Source organism: Carcharodon carcharias, chromosome 1 (genome assembly GCF_017639515.1).
Source record: "Carcharodon carcharias isolate sCarCar2 chromosome 1, sCarCar2.pri, whole genome shotgun sequence".
Classification (NCBI taxonomy): Eukaryota; Metazoa; Chordata; class Chondrichthyes; order Lamniformes; family Lamnidae; genus Carcharodon; species Carcharodon carcharias.
The window spans coordinates 134,632,788-134,657,244 of record NC_054467.1 but is presented as its reverse complement, the minus strand read 5'-3'; the positions used below and the strand labels follow the sequence as shown (position 1 = coordinate 134,657,244).

The following is a 24,457-nucleotide window of genomic DNA, read 5'->3' as shown; positions in this document are numbered from 1 at the left end:
TAAGCACTTGGCACATCATAACATTCAAGGCTGTGGGCCAAATGCTGGTAAATGGGATTAAGTAGGTAGGTAGGTCAGGTGTTTCTCACATGTCGGTGCAGCTTGATGGGCCGACGGGCCTCTTCTGCACTGTGTGATTCTGTGATTAGGGGAAAATTTTAAAGTTTAGCATTTGAAGTGCAATAACATTTAGTGATATTTAATCTTGTGAATGTGAAACCACTAGAAAGCAGTTTGTAAAGAAAAAATGCTGAGCAGGAAGTGAATAAAAATAGAATTTCCTTTCACTGAAAACTTACCCAGAAATTGTTGAGACCTGCTTTTTGTACAGATACTATATCACCATTCCTTCACTGTTGCTGGATCAAAATCCTGGAACTCCCTTCCTAACACCACTTTGTGTATTTACGACACATGGACTGCGGCTCAGCACCACCTATTCATGGGTAATTAGGGATGGGCAATGTTGGCCTAGCCTTTGACACTCCCATCTTGTAAGAGTATAAAAAGAAATATAAAGTGTACTGGGATCGTGAGGAGGGGAAAATATTTATTTTTTTTAACATTAACTCTGGCTGTGCTAAAGTGAGCATTACACAGCAGCAGCATATAAATATAAAATACTGTTTATAAGGTGTGAGCCTATATTCTGACCGTATCCATTTAAAGAGCACTGGAATGAAATACTCCCATCAACAGCAGCAGCTTGCATTTATATGGCACATCTAGCACAAAACTAACATTTCAAGGGCACTTCACCAAAGTGGTTATCCACTGTAAAGGTTGAAATGTTAAGAGGATTGACAAAAAGCTTGATCAAAGAAGTGGGTTTAAGGAGCATCTTGAAGGTGAAAAGAGAGGTTGAGCAGCAAAAATTTTGAGGGAATGAATGCCAGAAAGTAAAGATTAGATGGCTGAAGGCACAGCCACCAATGGCGATGCGAAGAGAGTGGGGCATGGGGAAAAAAGTTAGAGTTGGAGGGACTGTAGAGTTCTCTTGAGGGCCGTATGGCTGTAGGAGATAGGGAGGGTTGAAACCATTGACTCCATAATGGAAATTATAAATTTAAGGCATTGAGGGAATGGAAGCCAATGTTAGTCAGAGTGCACAAGGATAATGGGTGAGCAGGATTTGTTGCTGGATGTGGGCTGTAGACATTTAGATGAGCTGAAGTTTATGGAGAATAGAGAATGGGAATCCAACCAAGAGACCATTGAAATAGATGAGTCTGAAAGTAAGTAAAGGCATGGATGAGGATTTCAGCTGATGAACTGAGGTAGAGGCAGAGAGGGGCGGTGTTACAGAGATGGGAGTAGGCAGTTTTTGTGTTGGAGAGGGTATGGAATGAAATAGGAAACCAAGTTAGCAGGGTGCCAAGTTTGTTAATATAATGTTGACCGGGTTAGGGCAAGGTCGGGGTGGGCGTGGAGTCTGTGGCGATGACATCAAGTTTGTGAAGTGGGGGCTAAGATTATACCTCTAGTCTTCTCTGTCTTTAAGTGGAAGAGATTGTGGCTCATCCAGGACTAGAAGCTGGACAAGTGGTCTGATAACACCAACAGTGGAGGGGTTGAGAGAGACAGTGGAGTGGTAGAGCTGGGTGTTGTTTGTGCACGTGTGGAATCTGATCACTCTCTTTCGATGATTTTTGCTGGGGTGTAGAATGTTGTTGAAAGAAAGGAAGGGGCCAAGCTTGGGTTATTTAGGGTTAATGGTACAGAAGCATCAAGAGAAGCTTTTGCAGGATGACTAAATCAATAAGAATGGAACTAGGTGAGGGCAGTCCACCCAATGAGAGAGGGTGCAAAGTTTTGGAGGGGGATAGTGTGGATAGCCATGTCAAAAACTGCAGAAAGGTCAGCTACAGAACATGTAATTTGTTACTTTGATTCAAGCTTTTTCAGCACTGTGACATGGATGGAAACCTAGCTGGAATGATTCAGTTGCGGAGTTACAGGATAAATGGACATGGTCATGGATTCAGGAGGTGACAACATATTCAGAAACTTTTGAGAGGAAAAGGAGGTTAGAGAAGGGTTGGTAGTTTGCAGGGATAGAGGATTGGTAGTAGATTTTTTTTTGAAAAGGGGCAGATGACGGCAACTTTAAAAGGAGCCGGGTATTATCTGAGGAGGGGAAACCTTTGCAATGTCAGTTATCATGTGGACGAGGAAGGAAAGTTGGGTGGTCAGTAATTTAGTGTTAGATGGGCTGAAAATCTAGAAGATTGCTGTCATAGATAAGATGAGCTCAGGAAGGGTATGAAGAGAGATGAGAGAAAAACTTGAGTATGATGCTGGTTCAGGACTAGGGCAGGTGGAGCTTTGAGGGAGATGTGGCTGGCAAACAAGAAAAAATGAGGGCATGTGGCGGAGGCACTTAATCAAATGGTCTCCATCTTAGTGACGAAGAAGTGCAAGAGCTTTTTCAGAATCACAGAATCACACAGTGCAGAAGAGGCCCTTCGGCCCATCGAGTCTGCACTGACATATGAGAAACACCTGACCTACCTACCTAATCCCATTTACCAGCACTTGGCCCATAGCCTTGAATGTTATGACATACCAAGTGCTCATCCAGATACTTTTTAAAAGGATGGAGGTGAGGGTGTGAAGAAGGCAAAAGAGGGTTAAGGAGGCAGTTGGTAGTGGAGGAAATGAAGCTGTGTTTACCTCTGCTTTCTTGAATGACTCTGGAGTAATGTGGTTTTGGTAGAGGAGAATGAGGTCTGATGGTCATTGATATACTTCAGCCAGATCTAGTGATGGATGGATAAAGCAATTGTGCAGCAGGTTCTGAATACATAGTGAAATTATGGGACACCATTTTGCTTTAAGGTGAAACTGAACTTTCTCTTAAATAATTTTTTAAAAATTGTTCATGGGATGTGAGTGCTGCTGGCTTGGCTAGCATTTATTGCCCTTGGTTGGTAGGCAATTTCAGTGGGCATTTAAGAGTCAACCACATTGCTGTCGGTTGGGAGTCACATGGAGGCCAGACCAGGTATGAGTAGTAGCTTTCCTTCCCATTAAGAGCATTCGTGAACCAGATGGGGATTTTTTTACAATAATTGATAATGGTTTCATTGTCATCATTAGACTTTAAACTCCAGATTTTTTTTATTGAATTCATATTCCACCATCTGCCATGGTGAGATTTGAACCTGCGTCCTCAGAGAATTACCCTGGGTTTCTGGATTACTAGTCCAGTGACCAGTACCATTACCACCACCACCTCCACACCACACCCTCCCCAACCCCGCCGAAAGTAAAAAGTAGACTTCAGGCACAGGCATCTTATGGTTAACTATATTCACATGGAGGTGTGTTATTGTTTACTGTATAGATTTATTTTAATCGTCTATGTGCAAACAATTAATGTGCAGAAATAATCTGAAAGGAAGAGGAATGTTATTAGTGCAAGCATTTTTTAAACTTTGACTTTGGGTCCTCTATTTTTTTGGGAGCGGAATTGAAGAGAGGACCGAAAAACACTGTTAAACCACCTATTAGACTGTTGTTTGTTTCTCATAACTAACCATTTGAACGTTGTTTTGCCTATTATTTATTGACATTCTACCTAAGTATGTTAATCACAAATGAAAGCAATACTAAATTAATACATGCATAGTTTTTTAGTTGATTAGTCATCTTCAAAATATTACAAATGGAACTTTTATTTCAAAAATAGTCCCATTGACCATATAGAGCCCATATAGAAACCTATTTTGTATCAAACTGAAAAAAAAATACAAATGATATCCTAGTTATTGCCCTTATTCTCCTACTTTATTTACATGTTGGTTCCTTCAGGGCCTGAAATACCATAAGGTAGAGGAATAGGTTATTGTGGTTATAAGTTGCAGCACTAAGTGTCTCTGAAAAGCCGGGAAAAATCATGCTTACTGTTTTCCAATGAGTGTTTTAAAAAAAAAGTACGTTTCTAAAATTAAAACGCAACCAGTTCTTGGAAATACTATCTGCCCACAGCTAGGTGAGTGAACAATAGCTGTTGGGGTATTGAATGAAGAGAGCAGTACCACTAAAGTAAGGAACATCCGTGGTTATTTGGCATAAAATTGGTGGTAATAGTGCACCTTCTGTGTCCCTGGTCAGTCAAATGGATAATGAGAGTGTATCAGCTGAAATTCTGGCATGTTATGATTTTTTTTGGTGGGGGTGCAGGTTGGATTATTTAACCATAGAGTTTATAAAACATGTTAAGTGCAGGCTCTTAGGAGAAAAAAGGTTTGCAATTTCAGTTTGTGTCTTTGAAATTGTAATCTAAATCGACTGGAGAACAAGTTTTAACAGCTCACTCTGGAACTTTATTTGCCAGGATTACCAGGTAATTTTAAACCCCATTCACTTGATCCAGCTGCACTTCTCAACATTATTTTTCTTTACTTGATGTCAATCTTTGAAGGATGGACATGGAATGCTTTTCTCTGTAGTGGGAGAATTCAGAAGAAGGCAACATGACCTTAAAATTTGACATTAGGCAGTAACAATTTATGGGAAAAAACTTCACACAGAAGGCTAGTGAAGATATGGAAGGCACTGTCCCATAACAGCATAGATCAAGTGAAGAGTTTAAAATAAATGTGGATATTTGGGATTAAGGGATATGAATAGCAGGGGGAAATAGGGATTAATTAAAAGAAACACTACCATGACTAACAAAATGAGGAGCAGACTCAAAAGGCTGAATGGCCTATGCTTATGCTTCGGTCTTGGTGATAAATTAACTAATTTGCATTTCTAATCTTTTAGTTTTTGTCTGCAAAATGCTGCTGTTTGCCTGTGACACCATGAGGAGGAAGAAATATCACCTCTGACTACGATATGAAGTTCCACATCTGACGATTTTCAAGTCGGCTAGGAAATCCAGTGGCTGCATCGAGCTTATGTTGGGGGGCGGGGGTGGGGGGGGGGGCAGAGAAAAAACAGATGATGTGAATTGTAAATCGTGGAGGCTGGAATGAAAGTGAAATCCTCACAATGCTGTCATGTAGTGAGGCTGGTGGCGATATCGCAGACTGGTTGATCAGCATTCATCTGGAGCAGTACGCTGACCATTTCAAACAATCTGGTTACTTCACTGTAGGGGACTGTAAAAATTTGAACAATGAGATTCTTCTTCAGGTTGGGATTGCTCCAACAGGACATCGTAAAAGAATACTGAAACATTTGAGCTCTGTGTTCGCGGAAGCAGATGCATCGATTGTATCTAAAAGTCCTGATAAATCGTTAACCAGAGACTCTGATTTAGAGAGTGATAATCGGGGCTTTACTTTACATAGCCCAATTAAAATTAGTGATAGAGAAGTCGAGGAAGCTGAAAGAAGTGTTTCTGTATCAAAGCTGAGAACGATGTTTGTTGCAGGTGGCGTAACTTCAGACCGTACAGACCCAGTGAACATTGATGGAGGTATTAACTCAAAAAACAAAATTCCATTTCCCCAAATGCAGGGGATTGAAGTGCAGCAGAAATTTCCGGTTAGTAAAAACCTGAAAATAGATGCATCTGAGCCAGGTGATGCCTGTTTCAATTTATGTGAACCACACGATAATGTGGATAGCAGACCACCACTTCCACCACGGGTTCATCAGGGCACCCCACCACTCAAATTCACTGCAGATAGGATGTCACTGTCTTCTTGCTCTGTTGATTTCTCATATTTTTCCCTAACAAATGAACAGACAACCTCTGTGGAAATGCAAAGTTTAACCAGAACTCCGCCAGACTCGCCACTCTTTGAATTTCAAGGTGAAATGGTACTGAACGATTTGTATGATGGAAGGCTGGACAGCTCTGAGCAGGTTACTTCATGTCTTGTGAAGGCATCTGATCTTCGAAACAGGCCAGTGCCACAGCTCCCTGGCCTGTATGCAACACATGGAGTTACACTACAGTGTACCGGCAACAGGTAAAGTAGCATGCTTTGCTTTGTCTTTCACTGCACTGTCAACGGATTGACTTTTTCAATAGTAAAGGTCCAATTCTGTCTTTACTGAAAGTGAAGATAGAACAAAATTGCAACTGAAAGGTTATACAAGTACATTGGGCAAATCACCAGATAAATTTGACATTGTTAAATGTGCAAATAATTAAGCAAAAGCAAAATACTGTGGATGCTTGGAATATGAAATAAAAATAAAAATTGCTGAAAATGCTTAAGACAGGCAGCATCTGTGGAGAGTGAAACAGGGTGAACGTTTCAGGCCAAACACTTTTGTTTAGAGCTGATAAAGTTGGATGTAGAATTGGTTTTAAGCAGGTACAGAGGCAGTGAAAGGAGGAAATGGGAGGAAAGAACAAACAGGAATAGGGTGGAAAACAGAATAGGTTTAAAAGCAAGAATTGGATGTGCAAGGCAAATAGATACAGTAATGGGATAAATAAATAAACAAAAGATGGGTCTAGATGAGATTTAATTGAAAATAGAAGTATTATTACTATCAGCTGTTGTCCGAAAAATTGGGGCAATGGTTATTAACTGAAATAGTTAAACACAGCCTTTCGGGCGCAACACCTAATTGAATGATGAGGTGCTGTTTCTTGAGCTTATGTTGTGCTTCAGCAGAACAGTGTAGGAGGCAGAGGAAGAGAGGTCAGAGTGGGACTGAGCGGGACAATTAAAATGACAGGTGACTGGAAGTTCGGAGTTGCTCTTGCGAACTGAATGGAGGCGGTCTGCAAAGTAATCACCCAATCTCCTTTGGTCTTCTTAGTATGGAGGGGAATGAATGAGCAGTAGATATAGTAGACTAAATTGGAAGAGGCATAAATAAATCACTGTTCTGCCTGGAACAAGTGTTTAGGCCTTGGACGGTTGGAAGGGAGGAGGAAAGAGGGCAGGTGCTGAAACTCTTGTGCTTTCATAGGAAGGTGCCATGAGAAGGCAAGGAAATGTTAGGGCTGACTGAGGAGTGGGATAGGGAATCATGGAGGAAACAGTACCTTTTGGTGTTTGGTGGTAGTATTATGCTTGTGGTAGTGGAAATAGCAGAGGATGATCCATTGAATGTGGAGGCTGGTGGGGGTGGAAGAGAAATGTGGTTCTGGCAGGGAGGGGAAAAGATAAGAGCAGACCTGTGAGAAACAGGACGGGCATGCTCAAGAGGCCTTGTCAACAGTGTTGATGGGGAGTCCTTGGTTGAGGATAAAGAAGGACATGTTGGAAGGACTCATGAGGAACTTGGCATCATCAGAACAAATGCAATGGAGATGAAGAAACTGGGAGAATGGAACAACTTCCTTCCAGGAAGCGAAGTGGGAGGAAGTGTAATCAAGGTAGCTTTGTGAGCCAAAGGGCTTATAATGGATGTAATTTGATAGCCTATGCCCAGAATTAGTAATACAGAAGTCAAGGAAGGGAAAAACCAGAGGTCGACCGTATAAAGATGAGGGGAGGGATGGAAATTGGAAGCAAATGACATTTTCCAGTTGAAACTGCACTGACCCATTTATCAATGTACTGGGAATAGGGGTGAGGAAACGTACTTGAGTAGGACTGGAACAAAAAATGTTACAATATTTCTTATGAAAAGGCAGCCATGCCTAAGACCTGTGCAGGTTCTCATCGTAACAATATTTATGTGGGGAAAGTGATTTGAGTTCAAGAAATTGTTCAAACCTGAGAATAAGTTCAGCCAGGTGGAGGAGGGTGCTGGTGGATTAGGACTGGTTGGACCTCCATTTGAGGAAAAAGTGGCAGGTCCTCAGGCTGTCCTGGTGAGGGATCGAAGTGGAGATGGTTAGGGCCAGGAAACTGGAAATTGTTAAACTGGCAGTGGGGAGACGGTAGCGTTGTGGTAATGTCACCGGACCGATTTTCTAGAGGCCCAGGCTAATGCTCTGGGGATATGGGCTAAGATCCCACCATGTCACCTGGTGGAATTTAAATTCAATTAATTAAGAAACTATGGAAATGAAGGCTTGTCTCAATGATGGTGATCTTGAAACTATCATTGATTGTCATAAAAAACCCATCTGGTTCACTAATGTCCTTTAGAGAAGGAAATCTGCTGTTCTTACCTGGTCTAGCCTACATGTGACTCTCGAGCCATAGCAGTATGGTTGACTCTTAAATGCTTCCTGAAATGGCCGAGCAAGCCTAAAATGAATTTAGCTGAAATAATACACAAACTATTTGATTGTCAGCACAAAGACTTACACAAACTATTTGATTGTTAGCACAAAGGCTAAGAATTTCCAGCTACGTGAGGGTGAGAATTTCAGGGTTATAGCAGGGCACTTGGATAAGCTCAAGGTCATCAGGTGGAGTCAACATGGTTTAGTGAAAGGGAAATTGTGTTTAACCAACTTATAGAGTTATTTGAAGAAGTAACATATGCTGTGGACAAAGGGGAACTGGTGGATGTATTGTACTTAGATTTCCAGAAGGCATTTGATAAAGTGCCATATCAAAGGTTATTGTAGAAAATAAAAGCTCATGGTATAGGGGGTAACATATTGGCATGGATAGAAGATTGGCTGGCTAACAGGAAGCAGATAGTAGGCATAAATAGGTCTTTTTCAGGTTGGCAAGCTGTAATGAATGGCTTGCCACAGGGATGCTGGGACCTCAACTGTTTACAATTTATATAAATGACTTGGATGAAGTGATTTACAGGATGGTTCCAAAATTTACTGATGACACAAAGGTAACTAGGAAAGTAAATTATGAAGAGGGCATAAGGAGGCTACAAATAAATATAAATAGGTTAAGTGAATGGGCAAAGATCTGGCAGATGGAGCTTAATGTGGAAAAATGTGAAATTGTCCATTTTGGTGGGAAGAATAAAAAGGAAGCATATTATCTAAATGGTGAGCGATTGCAGAGCTCTGAGGTGCAGAGGGATCTGGGTATCCTAGTCCATGAATCACAAAAGGCTAGTATGCAAGTACAGCAAGTAATTAGGAAAGCTAATAGAATTTTATCATTTATTGTGAGGGAAATTGAATGCAAAAGTAGGGTGGTTGTGCTTTAGTTGTACTGGGCATTGGTGAGACCACATCTGGAGTACTGTGTACAGTATTGGTCACCTTATTTAAGGAAAGGTGTAAATGTGTTGGAAGAAGCAGTTCAGAGGAGGCTTACCAGATTATTACCTGGAATGGGCAGGTTGTATTTTGAGGAAAGGTTGGACAGACCAGGCTTGTATCCACTGGAGTTTAGAAGAATAAGAGGCAACTTGATTGAAACATATAAGCCCCTGAGGGATCTTGACAGGGTGAATGTGGAGTGGATGTTTTCTCTTGTGGGACAATCTAGAACTAGGGGTCAGTGCTTATGAATAAGTGGTCGCCCATTTAAAGCAAATGAGGTGAAAGTTTTTCACTCAGAGGGTCGTGAGTCTTTGGAACTCTCTTCCTCAAAAGACAGTGGAAGCAGAATATTTTTAAGGCAGAAGTGGATAGATTGTTGCTAAGCAAGGCAGTGACAGGTGATCGGCAGTAGGTGGGATGCAGATTTCAGGTTTCAGGCCATGATCTCATTAAATGGTGGAGTAGGCTCGAGGGGCTGAATGGCCTATTCCTGCTCCTTGTTTGTATGTTTCTATTCCATATGTGGAATTGCAGAGTCTGAGGTTCACTTAAGAACGTAAGAACTAAGAGCAAGAGTAGGCAATTCAGCCCCTCGAGCCTGCCCCGCCATTCATTACGATCATGGCTGATCTCATTTCGGCCTCAACTCCAATTTCCCACCCTCTCCCCATAACCTTTCAATCCATACTAATTAAAAATCTGTCTATCTCCTCAAATTTATTCAGTGTCCCGACGTCCACTGCATTCTGAGGTAGTGAATTCCACAGATTCATGATCCTTTCAGAAAAGTAATTCCTCCTCAGCTCTGATTTAAATCTACCATCCCTTAGCCTAAAACTAGGGCCTCTTGTTCTAGAATGCCCCATAAGTGGAAACATCTGCTCCACGTCTACTTTGTCTATCGCCTTTAGCATCTTAAATACCTCAATTGGATCTCCTCTCATCTTTCTAAACTCTATCGAGTATAAGCCTAAATTGCTCAATCTCTCCTCATAAGACAAGCCTCGCATCTCTGGAATCAATCCAGTGCACCTCCTCTGAACTGCCTCCAGTGCAACTACATCCTTCCTCAAGGGGACAAAAACTGTGCACAGTACTCCAGATGCGGTCTCACCAATGCCTTGTACAATTGCAACAACACTTTCCTATTTTTATGCTCTATTCCTTTAGCAATAAATGCCAAAATTTCATTTGCCTTCATACTAGCTTTCAGCGATTTGTGCACGAGGACACCCAGATCCCTCTACACGGAAGCATTCTGAAGTTTCTCTCCATTTAAATAATAAGTCGCCTTCTTATTCTTCTGACCAAAATGGATAACCTCACACTTATCCACGTTAAACTCCATCTGCCAAATTTTGGCCCATTCACCTAACCTGTCCATATCCATTTGTAAATTTCTTATTTCTTCATTGCAACTTACTTTCTCACCTATTTTGGTGTAATCTGCAAATTTAGCTACAGTACCTTCTATCCCTGAATCCAAGTCATTAATATAGATTGTAAGTAGTTGGGGCCGAAGGACTGAACCCTGTGGCACCCCACTAGTTACAGCTTGCCATCCAGAAAAAGACCCCTTTACCCCGACTCTCTGCTTTCTGTTAGTTAGCCAATCCTCTACCTGAGCTAATATATTACCCCTAATTCCATGTGATCTTATCTTGTGTATTAATCTTTTGTGCGGCCTTCTGGAAGTCCAGATATACTACATCTGCAGGATCTCCATTATCCACTTTGCTTGTCACATCTTCAAATAACTCTAGCAAATTAGTCAAACATGATTTACTCTTTATAAAACTATGCTAACTATGATGGATTGTATTTTGACTTTCCAAATGCCCCATTACTACTTCCTTAATAATGGATTGAAAAATTTCCCAATGACAGACGTTAAACTAACTGGTCTATAGTTTCCTACTTTCTGCCTCGCCTCCCTTTTTGAATAAGGGCTTTATATTAGCATTTTTCCAATCCACTGGAACCTTACCAGAATCCAGGAAATTTTGGAATATCATTACCAATGCATCCACCATCTCCGCTACCACTTCCTTTAAGACTCTGGAATGTAGGCCGTCAGGTTCTGGGGACTTGTCATTCTTTAATCCCAATAGTTTGCTCAGTACTTTTTATCTAGTGATGGTGATTGTTCTAAGTTCCTCCCTGTCTATATCCTCTGCACTATGTGTTACTATTAGGGTGGTACTAGTGTCCTCCACTGTAAAAAGTGAGGCAAAATATTGATTGTGTCTCTGCCATTTCTGCGTTCCCCACTATTAACTTCCTAGTCACGTCCTCCAAGGGACCAACATTCACTTTAGCTGCTCTCTTTCCTTTTATATATTTGTAGAAGCTTTTGCTATTAGTTTTTACATTTTGCGCTAGTTTTCTTTCATAATTTACCTTTGCTCTTTTTATTATTTTTTTAGTAATCCTTTTGTTGATCTTTAAAAATTTCCCAATCTGCCACTGACCTTTGCAATTTGGCATGCCTTATTTTTTGCCTTTAAGTTATCTTTAACTTCCTAGCTTAGCCATGGATGCTTTTTCCCCCTCTTCCCATCTTTATTTCTCACTGGGATATATTTTATTGGGAAGAAATGAATATCTCCTTAAATATCTGCCACTGTTCATCAACTGTCCTACCTGGTAGTCTTCCTGCCCAGTCCATTAGGGCCAAATCTGCCCTTATACCTATGTAGTTACCTTTGTTTAACTCCAGAACACTAGTGTGGGACTCAAGTTTCTCACTCTTAAACTGAACTTGAAATTCCAACATGCTATGATCACTCTTCCCTAGAGGATTCTTTACTATGAGATCATTAACTAATCCCATCTCATTACACAAAACCAAATCCAGAATAGCCTGTTCTTTGGTTGGTTCCACAACACATTGCTCCAAGAAACAATCTCTAATATATTCTATGAACTCTCCCTTAAGGCTACCCGTGCCAATTTGATTAGTCCAGTCCATATGCATTTTAAAATCACCCATGATTATTGCCGTGCCTTTCTTACATGCTCCCATTTTTTCCATGTATATCCTGTGCCCTACTGCTAAACTACTGTTTGGGGACCTATAGATTACACCTACCAGGGACTTCTTTCCCTTGCTATTTCTTATTTCTACCCAGACTGGCTCTACGTCTTGCTGTACAGTGCCTATATCATTCCTCACTATAGCACTGATCCCTTCCTTTACTAACAAAGCTACACCATCTCCTTTTCTTTCCTGCCTATCCTTCCGAAACACTGAGTACCCTTGGATATTCAACTCTCAAACCTGTTCTCCCTGTAACCACGTCTCAGTAATCGCCACCGAATCAAATCTATTTATTGTGCTGTTAATTCCTTAGTTTTATTCCGAATGCTATGTGCATCCAAATACAAAGCCTTTAAGTTTGCCCTATTTTCCTACTCTTATATAATTCTTAGGTGTAATTTGGCATTCACATACTCTGTCCCTTCCTTTCACTTTTTGATAGCAATCAGCCTCCTCACTAACCTGCACTCTTACCCTCTCCTTAAACTTTGATTTTTTTATATTTCCATGCAACTGAACCCTCCCCCCGACTATTTAGTTTAAAGCCATATCTTTGACCCTAGTTATGTGATTCGCCAGGATACTGGTCCCAGCCTGATTCAAGTGGAGCCCATCCGAATGGAATAGCTCCCTCTTTTCCCAGTACTGGTGCCAATATCCCTTGAATTTGAACCCACTTCTCCCACACCAGTCTTTGAGCCATGCATTTACCTCTTTTTAATCTTATTGACCCTGTGTCAATTAGCTCGTGGCTCACGTAGTAATCCGGAGATTATTACCTTTTTGGTTCTGCTTTTTAATTTAGCCCCTAGCTGCTCGTATTCCCTCACCAGGACCTCTTTCCTCTTTCTACCTATATTGTTGGTACCTATGTGAACCACGACAACTGGATCTTTCCCCTTCCCCCAATTAAGCACCTTAACCTGAGGACTCCTGTTATCCTTATCCACCAGTACCTTGAAACTTACTGAATTATGGTCACTTTTCCCGAAATGCTCCCCTACTGAAACTTCGACCACCTGGCTGGGTTCATTCCCTAATACCAGGTCCAGTATTGCCCCTTCCCTTAATGTACCAAATCCTTCTACAAACGCCTCAGTGTGGATCCTTGCGGGACACCACTATTCACATCCTGTCAATCAGAGTATCTGCTCATTATCCTTACTCTTTCTCTTGTCGCTCAGCCATTTTCCTAACCAGGTCAATAATTTTCCTTTAACTTTAGTAATAGTCTTTTATAAGAGCTTGATCAAATACCTTCTGGAAGCCTGTATAATAATGCCCATGGACATTCCTCTCCCACAGTTTAATCACCTCTTCAAAAAATTCAGGCAAGTTCACCATGCGTTACCTACTCTTTACAAATCCATGCTGGGGATTTGTCACTCTTTAGTGCTATTGTTTTCTTCATTACCTTTATTTAGCTTACGTTAATTTTGTTGAATTCCTGTCCCTGATTTAATATTTGATTCCTTGGGATTTATGGCACACTGACCACTTCTACTGTAAGTACTGATGCAATGTTCAGCATGTCCACCATTTTCTTACTTTCATTGATAATATCACTGTAATAAGGTGTCAGGAGACTCGCATTGATCCTGATCCCCCTTTTTTGGTTAATATAATTGTAAAAATGTTTTGTGCTGTTTTTGATATCCCTTGGAAGTTTCCTTTCCTGCTTCCTTTTAGTAACCCTTACATTCTGTTTTATCACGAATTAGAAGCAGGAGTGCTCGAGCCTTCTCTGCCATTTGATAAGATCATAGCTGATCTGATTGTGGCCTCAAGTCTACTTTCCTGTCAACCCCTATACCCTTTGACCCCCTTGTCAGTCAAAAATCTATCCGACTCAGCCTTAAAAACATTCAGTGACCCTGTCTCCACTGCTCTCTGGGGAAGAGAATTCCACAGACTAACAACCCTCCGAGGGGAAAACTAATTCCCCTCCTCTCCGTCTTAAATGGGAGACTCCTTATTTTTAAATGTGTCCCCTAGTTCTAATCTCTCCCATAAGGGGAAACATCCTCTCACCATACACCTTGCCAAGTCCCCTCACGATCTTATATGTTTCAATAAAATCACCTCTCATTCTTCTAAACTCCAATGATACAGACCCGACCTTTCCAACCTTTCCTTATAGGATAACCCCTTCATCTGAGGAATCAATTGAGTGAACCTTACCTGAACTGCTTCCAGTGCAATTATATCCTTTCTTCAATAAGGAGACCAAACAGTACATCGTACTTCAGATGTTGTCTCACTATTGCCCTGTGCAACTGTAGCAAAACTTCCCTACTTTTATATTCCGTTCCCCTTGCAATAAATGACTACAGTTCACTTCAAATGCCGTTTTGAACATGCTTCTCTGAAGCATGTGAGAAAATGGGCCTCTCACTGAAAACCCGGAAAACTAAGGTCCTCACCTGCCAATCAGTTTCCACACCACAACACCTCCCCCCATCGATTAAACCTTCAGCTGATTGAGGAAAAGATTGTTTGAGGGCCACCTAGGATCTCAAACGAGGGACTTAAGATCATGGTTTATCAGACGGCAGTGACCCCACGCTTCTAAATGCTTCGGAGACTTGGACAACCTACAGCAGGTACCTCGAAGCACCGGAGAAGGACCACCAGTGGTACCTTCACAAGATCCTCCAAATCCAGTGGCAAGAAAGGTAGTCCAAGAGTAGTATCCTCTCCCAAGCCAACATGCACTGCATCAAAGTGCTAATCACTCAAAATCAGCTCTGCTTGGTGGGACGTGTCATTTGTATGTCTAACACCAGGCTCTCAAAGCAGCTGCTCTACTTAGAACTTAGTTGTGATTGGAGACATCCAGCAGGACAGCAGGAAGGCTTTGGGGATGTCCTCAAACCATCTCTGAAGTTGAGCCACCGGAGAGAGCACACAAACCTCCCAAAAGCTTATCCGCCCTACACTGCAAGTGCCACCTGTTCCGCATGTGGCAGAGTCTGCAGATTGCACATTGGACATTTCAAAGCCATTGCCCAGAATGGAAACAAGTCACCTCAACCCTGAGGGATTGCCTAAGAAGAGAGAAGAAGATGATATGCTGTTCAGTTGTTAACTAAATCTGGTTCATTACACATTACTAAATGTAATATTTCATGGCTCCCTTGTTGGTTCTAGAAAACTATCCTGGACATGGTTTTGGTTGCAGTCTGTCCTGTTGCCAAACCTTCATTCAGACTAAACTGTTTCCTTACTTTTTTATTGGGAAATTCAAATTGTACAGTGAACACAATTCCATCAGCTCCATTGTTGAACAGTCCTGTCAGCTTGATTTCATCAGCATACTTGCAGTGGTCAAGACCACCAACTCTTTTTCAGGCCAAACTCTGTCTTTGCTGTGCCAAGTGAATCGTGGCCACTCAAACAACTGCAAAAAGATGGGTTAGCCAGCAATAGGATTGCAACCACCTTTTTCTCTCTAACTGTGCTCTGAGTACTTTTGGAAACTGTAGCACTCCTTTATCACCGTCTCGATCATGTCTAATAACTTGACACAGCTTAGCACAACTGTGGCTAGATAGAGTCACCCGGAGGCTAATATTGGAGCATATGCTATCCAGTATTCAGTGTTGTTTACAGAGGGAGGCAGCTGATGTCGAAGCTACGTCTCTAAATTTTTTTTTGGAAAAATATACTGAAAAATATAGTTTATTCATAAAATATCTGGATGAACATTACAAAAATTTCTAAATCGTCATCACAGTGCAATCATATTCAACTTTTACACATGGGTCACGAGGTGCTTCAATACAATCACTGAAAATTAGTCATTTCAGTATGGTCATTGCAGACAGTCAGACAGTACAGTGATATTGGAGTTATTGACATACATCATGTTGCACTCTGAGGTGCTTCAATACAATTATGATACCTTCAGTATTCACTACATACATCTATTGTGAGTTATGCAGCCCAAGGGATCTACACAATTCCCAGCCCCTTGGTGCACAATGGCAGAAAGGTCTTAGACAGCGACGAAGCTGCATCTCTAAATGCTCAAAGCACTGTTTGTGATGAGCAATGGGCTGTGTCCATACAGTTGTCATCACCTTCTTGACCACTGATCCCCACATTTTTGTGTTGATTTCTGCTATTCACGTGTAGGTTTTTGTAACAGCTGGCCTCTTAATGAGGGATCTAACATATGTTTGTCAGTTCTCTGATGACCAATTCTTTGCAGGGCTGGGATTGGCGCATTGGGTTTTTTAAAAATGTGAGTTGGTTCTAAGGTTCCATACCTGCCAGTGGAAAATTTGAACTAAGTCAGCCCTTTGGGAGCTCAATAATCTGATACATGGGCTCGGCAGTTCTGTATTTGTCCAGGGCACTCTCGGTCATTGATGCTATCTCGGCTCATTAATGGGAACTGGAGGAGTTGACCTGATGCTAACGGCTGGCAGTGTAACCACTGGACTTCAGGTAATTCTGAAAGCCAAAATGCCAATAGATTCGGTGGCCCTCGCTAGAGAAGCAGAGGGGCCATTGCCAAGACTGCTTGCTTGTAAGATGCATGGTGTCAGATTGTTAAGCTCCAACCCCAGTATTCCATTGCACATCAGTTAGCAAGGTAGAGGTCGGTTGGGGGTGGACTCCAAGTCCAAAGATTATGTTCTTAGGTTCCCAAGGTGTAGGAAGATTGAATCCACTTTCTATCAAACAAACAGAAACTCTGCCTTTTGTTGATTGTTGAGTACTACGGTTTGGAGGCTGTTAGCATGGTAATGAGTGTCTCCTTGTGCCAGACAGCTGACTGATTTCCAACAACCTCTTCCACCCCCGCAATGAGGAAAGCAGACTGACAGTAAATCCTGATATTTTTCTGGTCTGTCAGTAATGGCAACTTCATTTCTCAGCTGACAGAGTCGTTTTGATTAAATTTCTGAAGCAACACCATCTAATTGCAATGAACCTTCACACATATTTTAATCAAGCTTGGCACATATCTTTGATGTAGTCCAAGCAACAATAATTTGAGAGCTCTTTTCAATATCCCTCCTTTTTTTCCATACAGTGCTGTGTGTCTGACTTTGTTTCACCACTTTCAATGCCATCGGTAACAATTATTTAAAAGCAATGTCAAGTGAATGCCTTTTATAGTCAAAAATTGATTTGCCTAAAGGGCTTCCCTTTTGTTTTAGCATCTTTATTGCTATTTTCATGCTGCTTCCAAGTTCACAATAGTGCCAGTAGGAAGGCATGTTTTGACAGCGTGCCATGAAGTTGGAGAAATCAAAGCTGCGCACACACATAGTCAAATACATTTACCTGATAGTAATAATTTTAATGACTTTGTTTGAGTAGCTTTTTTCAGTCAGTTATTTTTAGTTTTTAAAATGTTCCAGTAGCCTGTCTGCATTTATTAAAGTATAGGCTGCTTTATAAGTTGATGTACTTTGTTTTTGTTGTGAGACTGGATGAATGTGGCTTTCCTAATTTTACACTGCACTTTTAGTGATTAGTCTTCAAGAAGATGCATTTCCAATTCCAAAAGGGCAATCTGAATGCACTATTGATTCCAAAAGACCAGCTCATGTGATCTGATTAGTGATTTCTGGCTCTCTGTAATTGGAGCTGCAGTTGGAGTTGTCATTGCAATTTCAATATACAATTGAGTGGAATTACACTGACATGATTATGTCAGTGCTGAGTGGAATGAATGACAGAGCACACAGAAAGCCCTTCTCTCCTTGGGCATTATAGGAAAGTTTAAAACATGATGTATTTGTTTTTATCTAAATATATTTTACAAGTTGTTCCTTGTATTTTAAAAATATTTTGATGTACAATTTATAATTTCTCCTATATTCAAACTCCATCTTCAACAATTAATTATCAGGAGATTATTGACAAGAATTCTGGAAATTTATTCCTATATCCTGCTCATATTTGGATCAAAATTTAATAAGTTGGGAACTGCCATAAGCATACCTCTCAACTGTCTTGATTTAATAGGGAAATTAAGATTTGTAACTCATGTTGCACGTGAATTTTAGCCTTCACTCCTTATCCTGACTTGGGTGGCACTACTGAATTTGAATGTTTCCTTCAAACTTGCAAGAGTTTGTCTGAAAGTTTCTCTTTGTGTTAATAGAATTGGAGATGAGTTATTGCTGAAAGTTTAAATGTTTATTCACTTGCTCTTCAAATAGAGGGATTAATACAATGTTGTGTTTTTGTGATGTGTGCATTAAAATTTAAAAGTATATCATTTAAAATGGTTATAATGAGTCCAGAAGGCTGTAGAGTGCTGAGTCAAAAGATGAGGTGCTGTTCCTAGAGGTTGTGCTGATCTTCATTGGAACACTACAACAGGCTAAGGACAGAAAGGTCAGAGTGGGAGTAAGGTGGAGAATTAAAAAGGCAAGTGACGGGAAGCTCAGGGTCATGCTTGTAGACCTGAGCAGAGATGTTTTGCAAAGTAGTCAATGAATCTGCATTTGGTCTATCCAATATACAGGAGACCATTGCATGGGAAACGAACACAATGCACATGTTAAATTGAAAGAAGTGCTGGTAAATGATTGTTTAACTTGGAAGGAATGTTTGGAGCATTGGAAGGTGAGAAGGGAGGAAGTAAAAAGACAGGTGTCGTATCTCTTGTGCCTGCAGGGAAAGCTGGCGTAAGAAGGCAAGGGGAATGCTGGAGGTGATTGAGGAGTGGAGTGGAATGCCAAGGAGGGAATGGTCCCTTCGGAATGGTGAAGGGGGAGAGCAGGGGAAGATGTGTTCAGCGGTGGCATCATGCTGGGGGTGGCAGAAGGTGCAGGGTGAGGCCAGGGGAATCCTTGATTGAGGAAAAAAGAAGTCATATTTGAAGTGCTTGGGTGAAAGGTTGCATTATCTGTACTTATGCAATAGAAAAACTGGGAGAATGAAATGGAGTCCTTGCATGTCATGGGATGTAAAGTAGAGTATTTGAGGTAGCTGTGGGAATCTGTGCACTTTTAGTGAATATTAGTTGATAGCCTATCCCCTGAAATGGAGACGGACAAGTTAATTAGGAAGGGAAGAGTCAGAGATGGATCAGGTGAAGGTAAGAGAAGGGTGGAAATTGGAAACAAAGTCACTGAAATTTTCCAGTTCATGGTGATTGCAGAAAGCGGCACTGATACAGTCATCAATGTACCGGAAGAAGGGAGAGATGACCTAACCTTTTGTTTCCCCCCCCCAACTTCCTCCTTTCGCTTGCTTAAAACCTAGTACCTTTCTATCTTTCCTCCATTCTGATGAAAGGTCATTTTCCCAACCTTTTAAATTTTTATCACAAAAAGTAGATTACGTGGTCATTATCGCATTGCTGTTTGTGGGAACTTGATGTGCTGTCACATTTTCTACATCACAACAGTGACGACACTTCAAAATGACCTCATTGGCTGCAAAACGCTTTCCTTTGGTTGCGAAAAGTGCTGTATAAATGCAAGTCTTTTATTTCCTCCCCCCCTCTCCTTTTCTGATGGTGTAGACTCGGTAATTCCATGGCTGAATGAAGAAATTACGTCATCATGCCTCTACCTTTACTGTGAATATTAGAAGGTTATCATGTAGAATATCTTAGCTCTGTCAGAAAATAATAATTGGGGATATAGCATATGAGGAATTTGAAATATGATGCATGTGAAGTGTAGAATGCTTGGGAGGAACTTGTGACTTAGAGCTATGGTTCCCAAAGTTTTCTACTACCTGGGTTTTTCTTGCCTCATGTCTAAATCTGGTGCATACTGACAAATCTATTACTGTTATTCGCTAACATTTCCATAATCATTGTATCATGTGAGCACCCGGATGGTAGAAAGTGAACTAGGTGAACCTTGTTCTTTTTTTATTGAACAGTTCCCATGTTCTTAGATTTTCCTCTGGCTAGCTAGTGTCTCCCCGCCCCCCACCTTCTTTAGCTTAATGAAACCACGACCAATTGTATTGGCCCAATAGGTTCAGAAGTTTAACTGGTTTGAGTGGGACAAGCCATGTATCAAATCTGAGAGTTTAAATCAAGTCTTTCTATGGTACTGTGCTGCAACACTGTATATTTTTTGCTGGAGCACTGAATATTCATTTGTTTCATTTCTTTCAATTTTCTTACATAATTTTTTAGTAATTAAAACTCTATGTCACTATGTTACGCTATGTGCATACTGAGATTATGCAGTGTTGGAGAGAGGTCAAGTACGTAAATAAACTTAGTTAAAAAGGCTATTCATCCATCGTCTAGACATTAAATAGCTGCAGTCCAGTAATCCTTTAACAACAACTACTTATACTTGTATAACTCCTTCAACATGATCAAACTTTCCAAAGTGTTTCACAGAAGCATTATAAACTCAGCCACAGGAGGAGGTGAGGTCAGATGACCAAAAGCTTGGTCAAAGAGGGAGGTTTTAAGAAGTTTCTTAATAGAACCAATTGAGGTAGTGAGACACAGAAGTGTAGGGAGGGTATTCCAGAGCTTGGGGGACTAGGCAACTGAAGGCATTGTCACCAATGGTTGAGCGATTAAATTGGGGGCTTTAAAGAGGCCAGAATTAGAGGAGAGCAGATCTTGAAGGTTGTGGGGATAGAGAAGATTATTGAGATAGGAAGGGGTGAGGCTATAGAGAGATTTGAAATCAAGGATGAGAATTTTAAAATTAAAACATTACTTGACAGGGAACCAATGTAGGTCAGCGAGCACAGGAATTATGGTACTAGTTAAGACACAAGCAGCAGAGTTTTGGATGACCTTACGTTTCCAGTGTGTAGAATATGATACTCTGGCTATGATTAGATGGTTAAGGTGAACTAGGCGAGAGCAGCCCCACCCAGCTGGACAACAGTGGAGACGTGTTGGAGGAAGATGATGTAATCAACTGTGTGAAAGCCTGCAAACAGGTTGAGGAGGATGAGGAAGGAAAGTTTTTCTTTCTCACAATCGCACAAGATGCCATTTGTGACTTTGATAAGAGCTGTTTCAGTGGCATAGCAGGGGAGGAAACCTGTTTAGAGGGATCAAACAGCAACAAGAATTCAAATTCATCTGCTGCTTTAAACATCATAAGGTATTTTACAGAAGCATAAAGAAAACAGATGCTGAACCCAGAGGGAGACATGAGATGCAGTGGGTGGGGTGACCAAAAACTTGATCAAAGAGTTGAGTTTTAAAAGAGGTGGTGGATAAATTTGGAGATAAACTTCACTAGTCATTAAAATACTAGTTACTTTAACTTGCACATAACTGACTAAGAACAAATCATTTATGAGTGAATGCTGGTGCTCATTTTTCAAAGTAATCTCTTCATTTTCTTCAGCTGTAGCAGCTTAATGAGCCAGTTTTCAACCCTCTCATCCCTCAAAGCAAACATTAGTCAAATACTTCCCTGCCACTTCTCTGTCAAATGAGACTTGTCTATTTACTCCTAATAGTGCTTTTGCTCATTGAGAGCAATTAGATCTACATCCACATTATTTTGCTTTCACGTTTAGATAAATTTGATGGTTGACTTCATAAAGAAAGTTTTTTATTTTCAGACCTGGCTTAGGTGCTGGCTTGATCTCTGAAGAGTGTTAATTTAATTGACTTTACATCCACAACATTTCTGGTTAGAGTAAAGGATTAAGATCAGAAGCACATAATGCTGATGTAATGATGGAGTAACAGACTTCTGGAGGGAGGAGAAGTTCTAAACTCATGCAGAGGATCCAATATGTAATTGATTGCTGTAAGTAGAGAGTTATAGTTTTAACTGCAGTCTCATGCAGCTTACTTTGGGAGAATGGACAAGCCCCAAAAAGCCCCATCTAGACACCGAACACATGACAAAACAGTGGAGGTGCTACAACTGCACTAAGTGTCCCTTGCGCTGTGAGGGAAAAGATCATCCAGTGGTCTTTCTTTAATCACCAACTCTTAATCAAGCTGAAAAGTGTGTGAATGTTAGGTGAGGACAGAATTCAATTGTTTGTCCATCTCTTGGTTAACTAACCTGTTTACACACATTATCTGGACTCAAAATGAAGCATGACCATTTGATGTGGGAAAATTAGGAAGAGGAGAACAAGAAAAGTCAGTACAGGTGCCTGGTGTCTCCTGAAGTTATGCACAGTTACATTTTTACCATCCTTATGTAAAGTATTGCTCTCCACATTTATGTCACCATTCCCTGAGTTGCACCATTCGCTGCCATGACAACTGACAATGACTGGAATTGGGTCGTATATTCTTTTATTTACAGTATTTGTATGAGGTGAGAGAGTGTTTAATTCATTGTTTATACTTCAGTGGGGGCTGATTAATATTGATGGGATGTGAATGTAGTGCTATATTTTTTTTTAATTTGAAAAATGGGACCATAGAGAGTGGGTGGCAGTATGTCCCAGACTTCAGACTGATAGTGAAGACGAAGGACTATAGAGCTCTGATGATCTAACTGTGTAAGAGATGCAGGTCTTGTATATCTATATTAAGAACTTTGGAATGTCTGATAAACACTCCAGTGGGCAAGGCCCCCACTAGGAATATTGATTTAGAAAATAATCTGAGATTTATTTTCAATCTTAAAGAACATAAACAAAATTTTCCCTAAGAGAACGCCAGTGTCTTTTCCCAAGGTAGAAGTGGGGGTGGGGGCCGGGGGGATGAAATTAGCACACTTACCTGAGATTAAAACTGGTTTGATATTTTCAGATTGCAGTCTCTGATTTAATTTTGCTCTTTTGGTTACTCATTCTTAAGAATTTACTTTCCTTTAACTCTGTGTTGTCTAAAGTTGTATTTGCCTTGCTGTCTTTACTTCCTCTTCTGAAGCCACTAACACATGGGCCAGGATTTTATGGCCCCGCTGTAGTGTGTCTCCTGCCAGCAGATGCGGCGAGCCTTTTAAATCTATTCAGTTCAGTGGGACTGTAATATCCTGCCAGGTGGGAAGGGCCATATAATCCTGGTCATGGTTACAGTGGCATGTACTATGCTGCTGTACTATTACTTGTCCAAGTAATTAATTCTGATATGGCATGTGAATTGATTGTTTAGAGAATGAATAGTACTATAGCTGAATCGGAACTCTTCATTTTGGGACCATTGAAAAGTAGGAGCAAGAACTTTGGATGAATTCCTCTCTTCTCCCCACTCCCTGTGCAACACCTCCCCCTCACCCCCACCCCTGCAACACACATACCCCACCCCCCACTCCTTCAGTTCCATTAATAGCTGAGGGACACTGAGGCTAATTGATCCACTTTCATCACCCTTGGCTGATATCTGTTAACATTTTGGCCCAGATTTTGAGGTCATTGGCGAAGGAACAGCACTCGCCACTCACTACACTGACAGCTGCTCACAGAGTTTTCAAGTGCTTTTGAGTGGAGACATGCTGGATCAGACACTCTGACAGGGTGGTGCCCTGTCTAGGGGATCTGTGGCGGGGTCAACAGGGCCAGCAATGAGGCTCCATGAGGCAGGGACATGTTCTTGAAAGGGCTTTTCAACTAATGAGATTGAAGAATCCTCAGTGCAACATGCAGATCTAAAACAAGAAGTATAAACCAGGATTTATGTAAATTATGTTTAAATCATGTACAGAAAAGGAAATAAAACAAAGAAACAAAGGGCAGAATTTTGCCATTAGTGGGCGGGCTTGGTGGGGGCGGTCGGGAAGCCAACCACCACCCGTGATTGGGCCTGGAAGTCAATTTTACGTTGGCAGGCCAATTAAGGCCTGCTCAGCGTGAAACACGAGTGGCAGGGCTCAGCGCTGCCTGTGTGGGCAGAATAGGAGTGCGAGCTGGGCAAGCGTGACCTTCACATATGCGCACACGGGCATCGAAAATTTTCTTTTAATTAACTTGCTAATGGCCTTAATAGGCCTTTTAATTGTTGGCGGGCATGCTGTCGACTCCAGCATGTGCCCGCCTACTGAAATATCAGGACGCACGCCTGACATCATCGTGTGTCATTTTGTGCTCAGTCGGGTCGGGCGCACACCCGCTCGTCGAGCTAAAAATTTTACCCAAAGAAACAATATGGGCTTGAGAGAGAGAGAGAAGCAAAAGTGGCAGGAAAAAGTAAAAAAAAATCTCCAACACTAATTAAATTCTGAAGGAATGAGATTCCACATCTGCAAAATTTCATTTTTAGAGCCAGAGAATATTTGTCTGTAATTATGACTTTTAAGCTTCTTAAAAATTCACTTACATCAGAATGTAGCAGCCCTAACATTTTCTGCTATATTTGGGCTTAACTAGAGGGTAAGTACTGCAACTTCACATCCCTTACTTGGATTTCAATGATTAGCCTGTCAGCAAGGTCCTGTTAATATGGCAGCCTGTGGAGGAGCAGGGTCACCAGGCCACAACTTCCA

At 41.1% G+C, this 24,457-nt stretch overlaps 1 protein-coding gene across 9 annotated transcripts in view; it reads left to right on the top strand.

Moving 5' to 3' along the window:
- Positions 1-24,457, top strand: part of arap2 (ArfGAP with RhoGAP domain, ankyrin repeat and PH domain 2) — a 461,240-nt gene that overhangs the window by 49,299 nt on the left and 387,484 nt on the right. For 4 of the 9 annotated variants that reach the window (XM_041205381.1, XM_041205459.1, XM_041205300.1 and 1 more), the window contains exon 1: positions 4,961-5,930. The exons of 3 other annotated variants lie outside the window; for them this stretch is intronic. In XM_041205381.1, coding sequence (XP_041061315.1) covers positions 5,002-5,930 — 929 coding nt within the window. In that variant the 5' untranslated portion in view covers positions 4,961-5,001. Of the gene's footprint in view, positions 1-4,960; positions 5,931-24,457 lie in introns of those variants that run through there. 2 more of the 9 variants (XM_041205523.1, XM_041205604.1) reach the window with 2 other exon arrangements.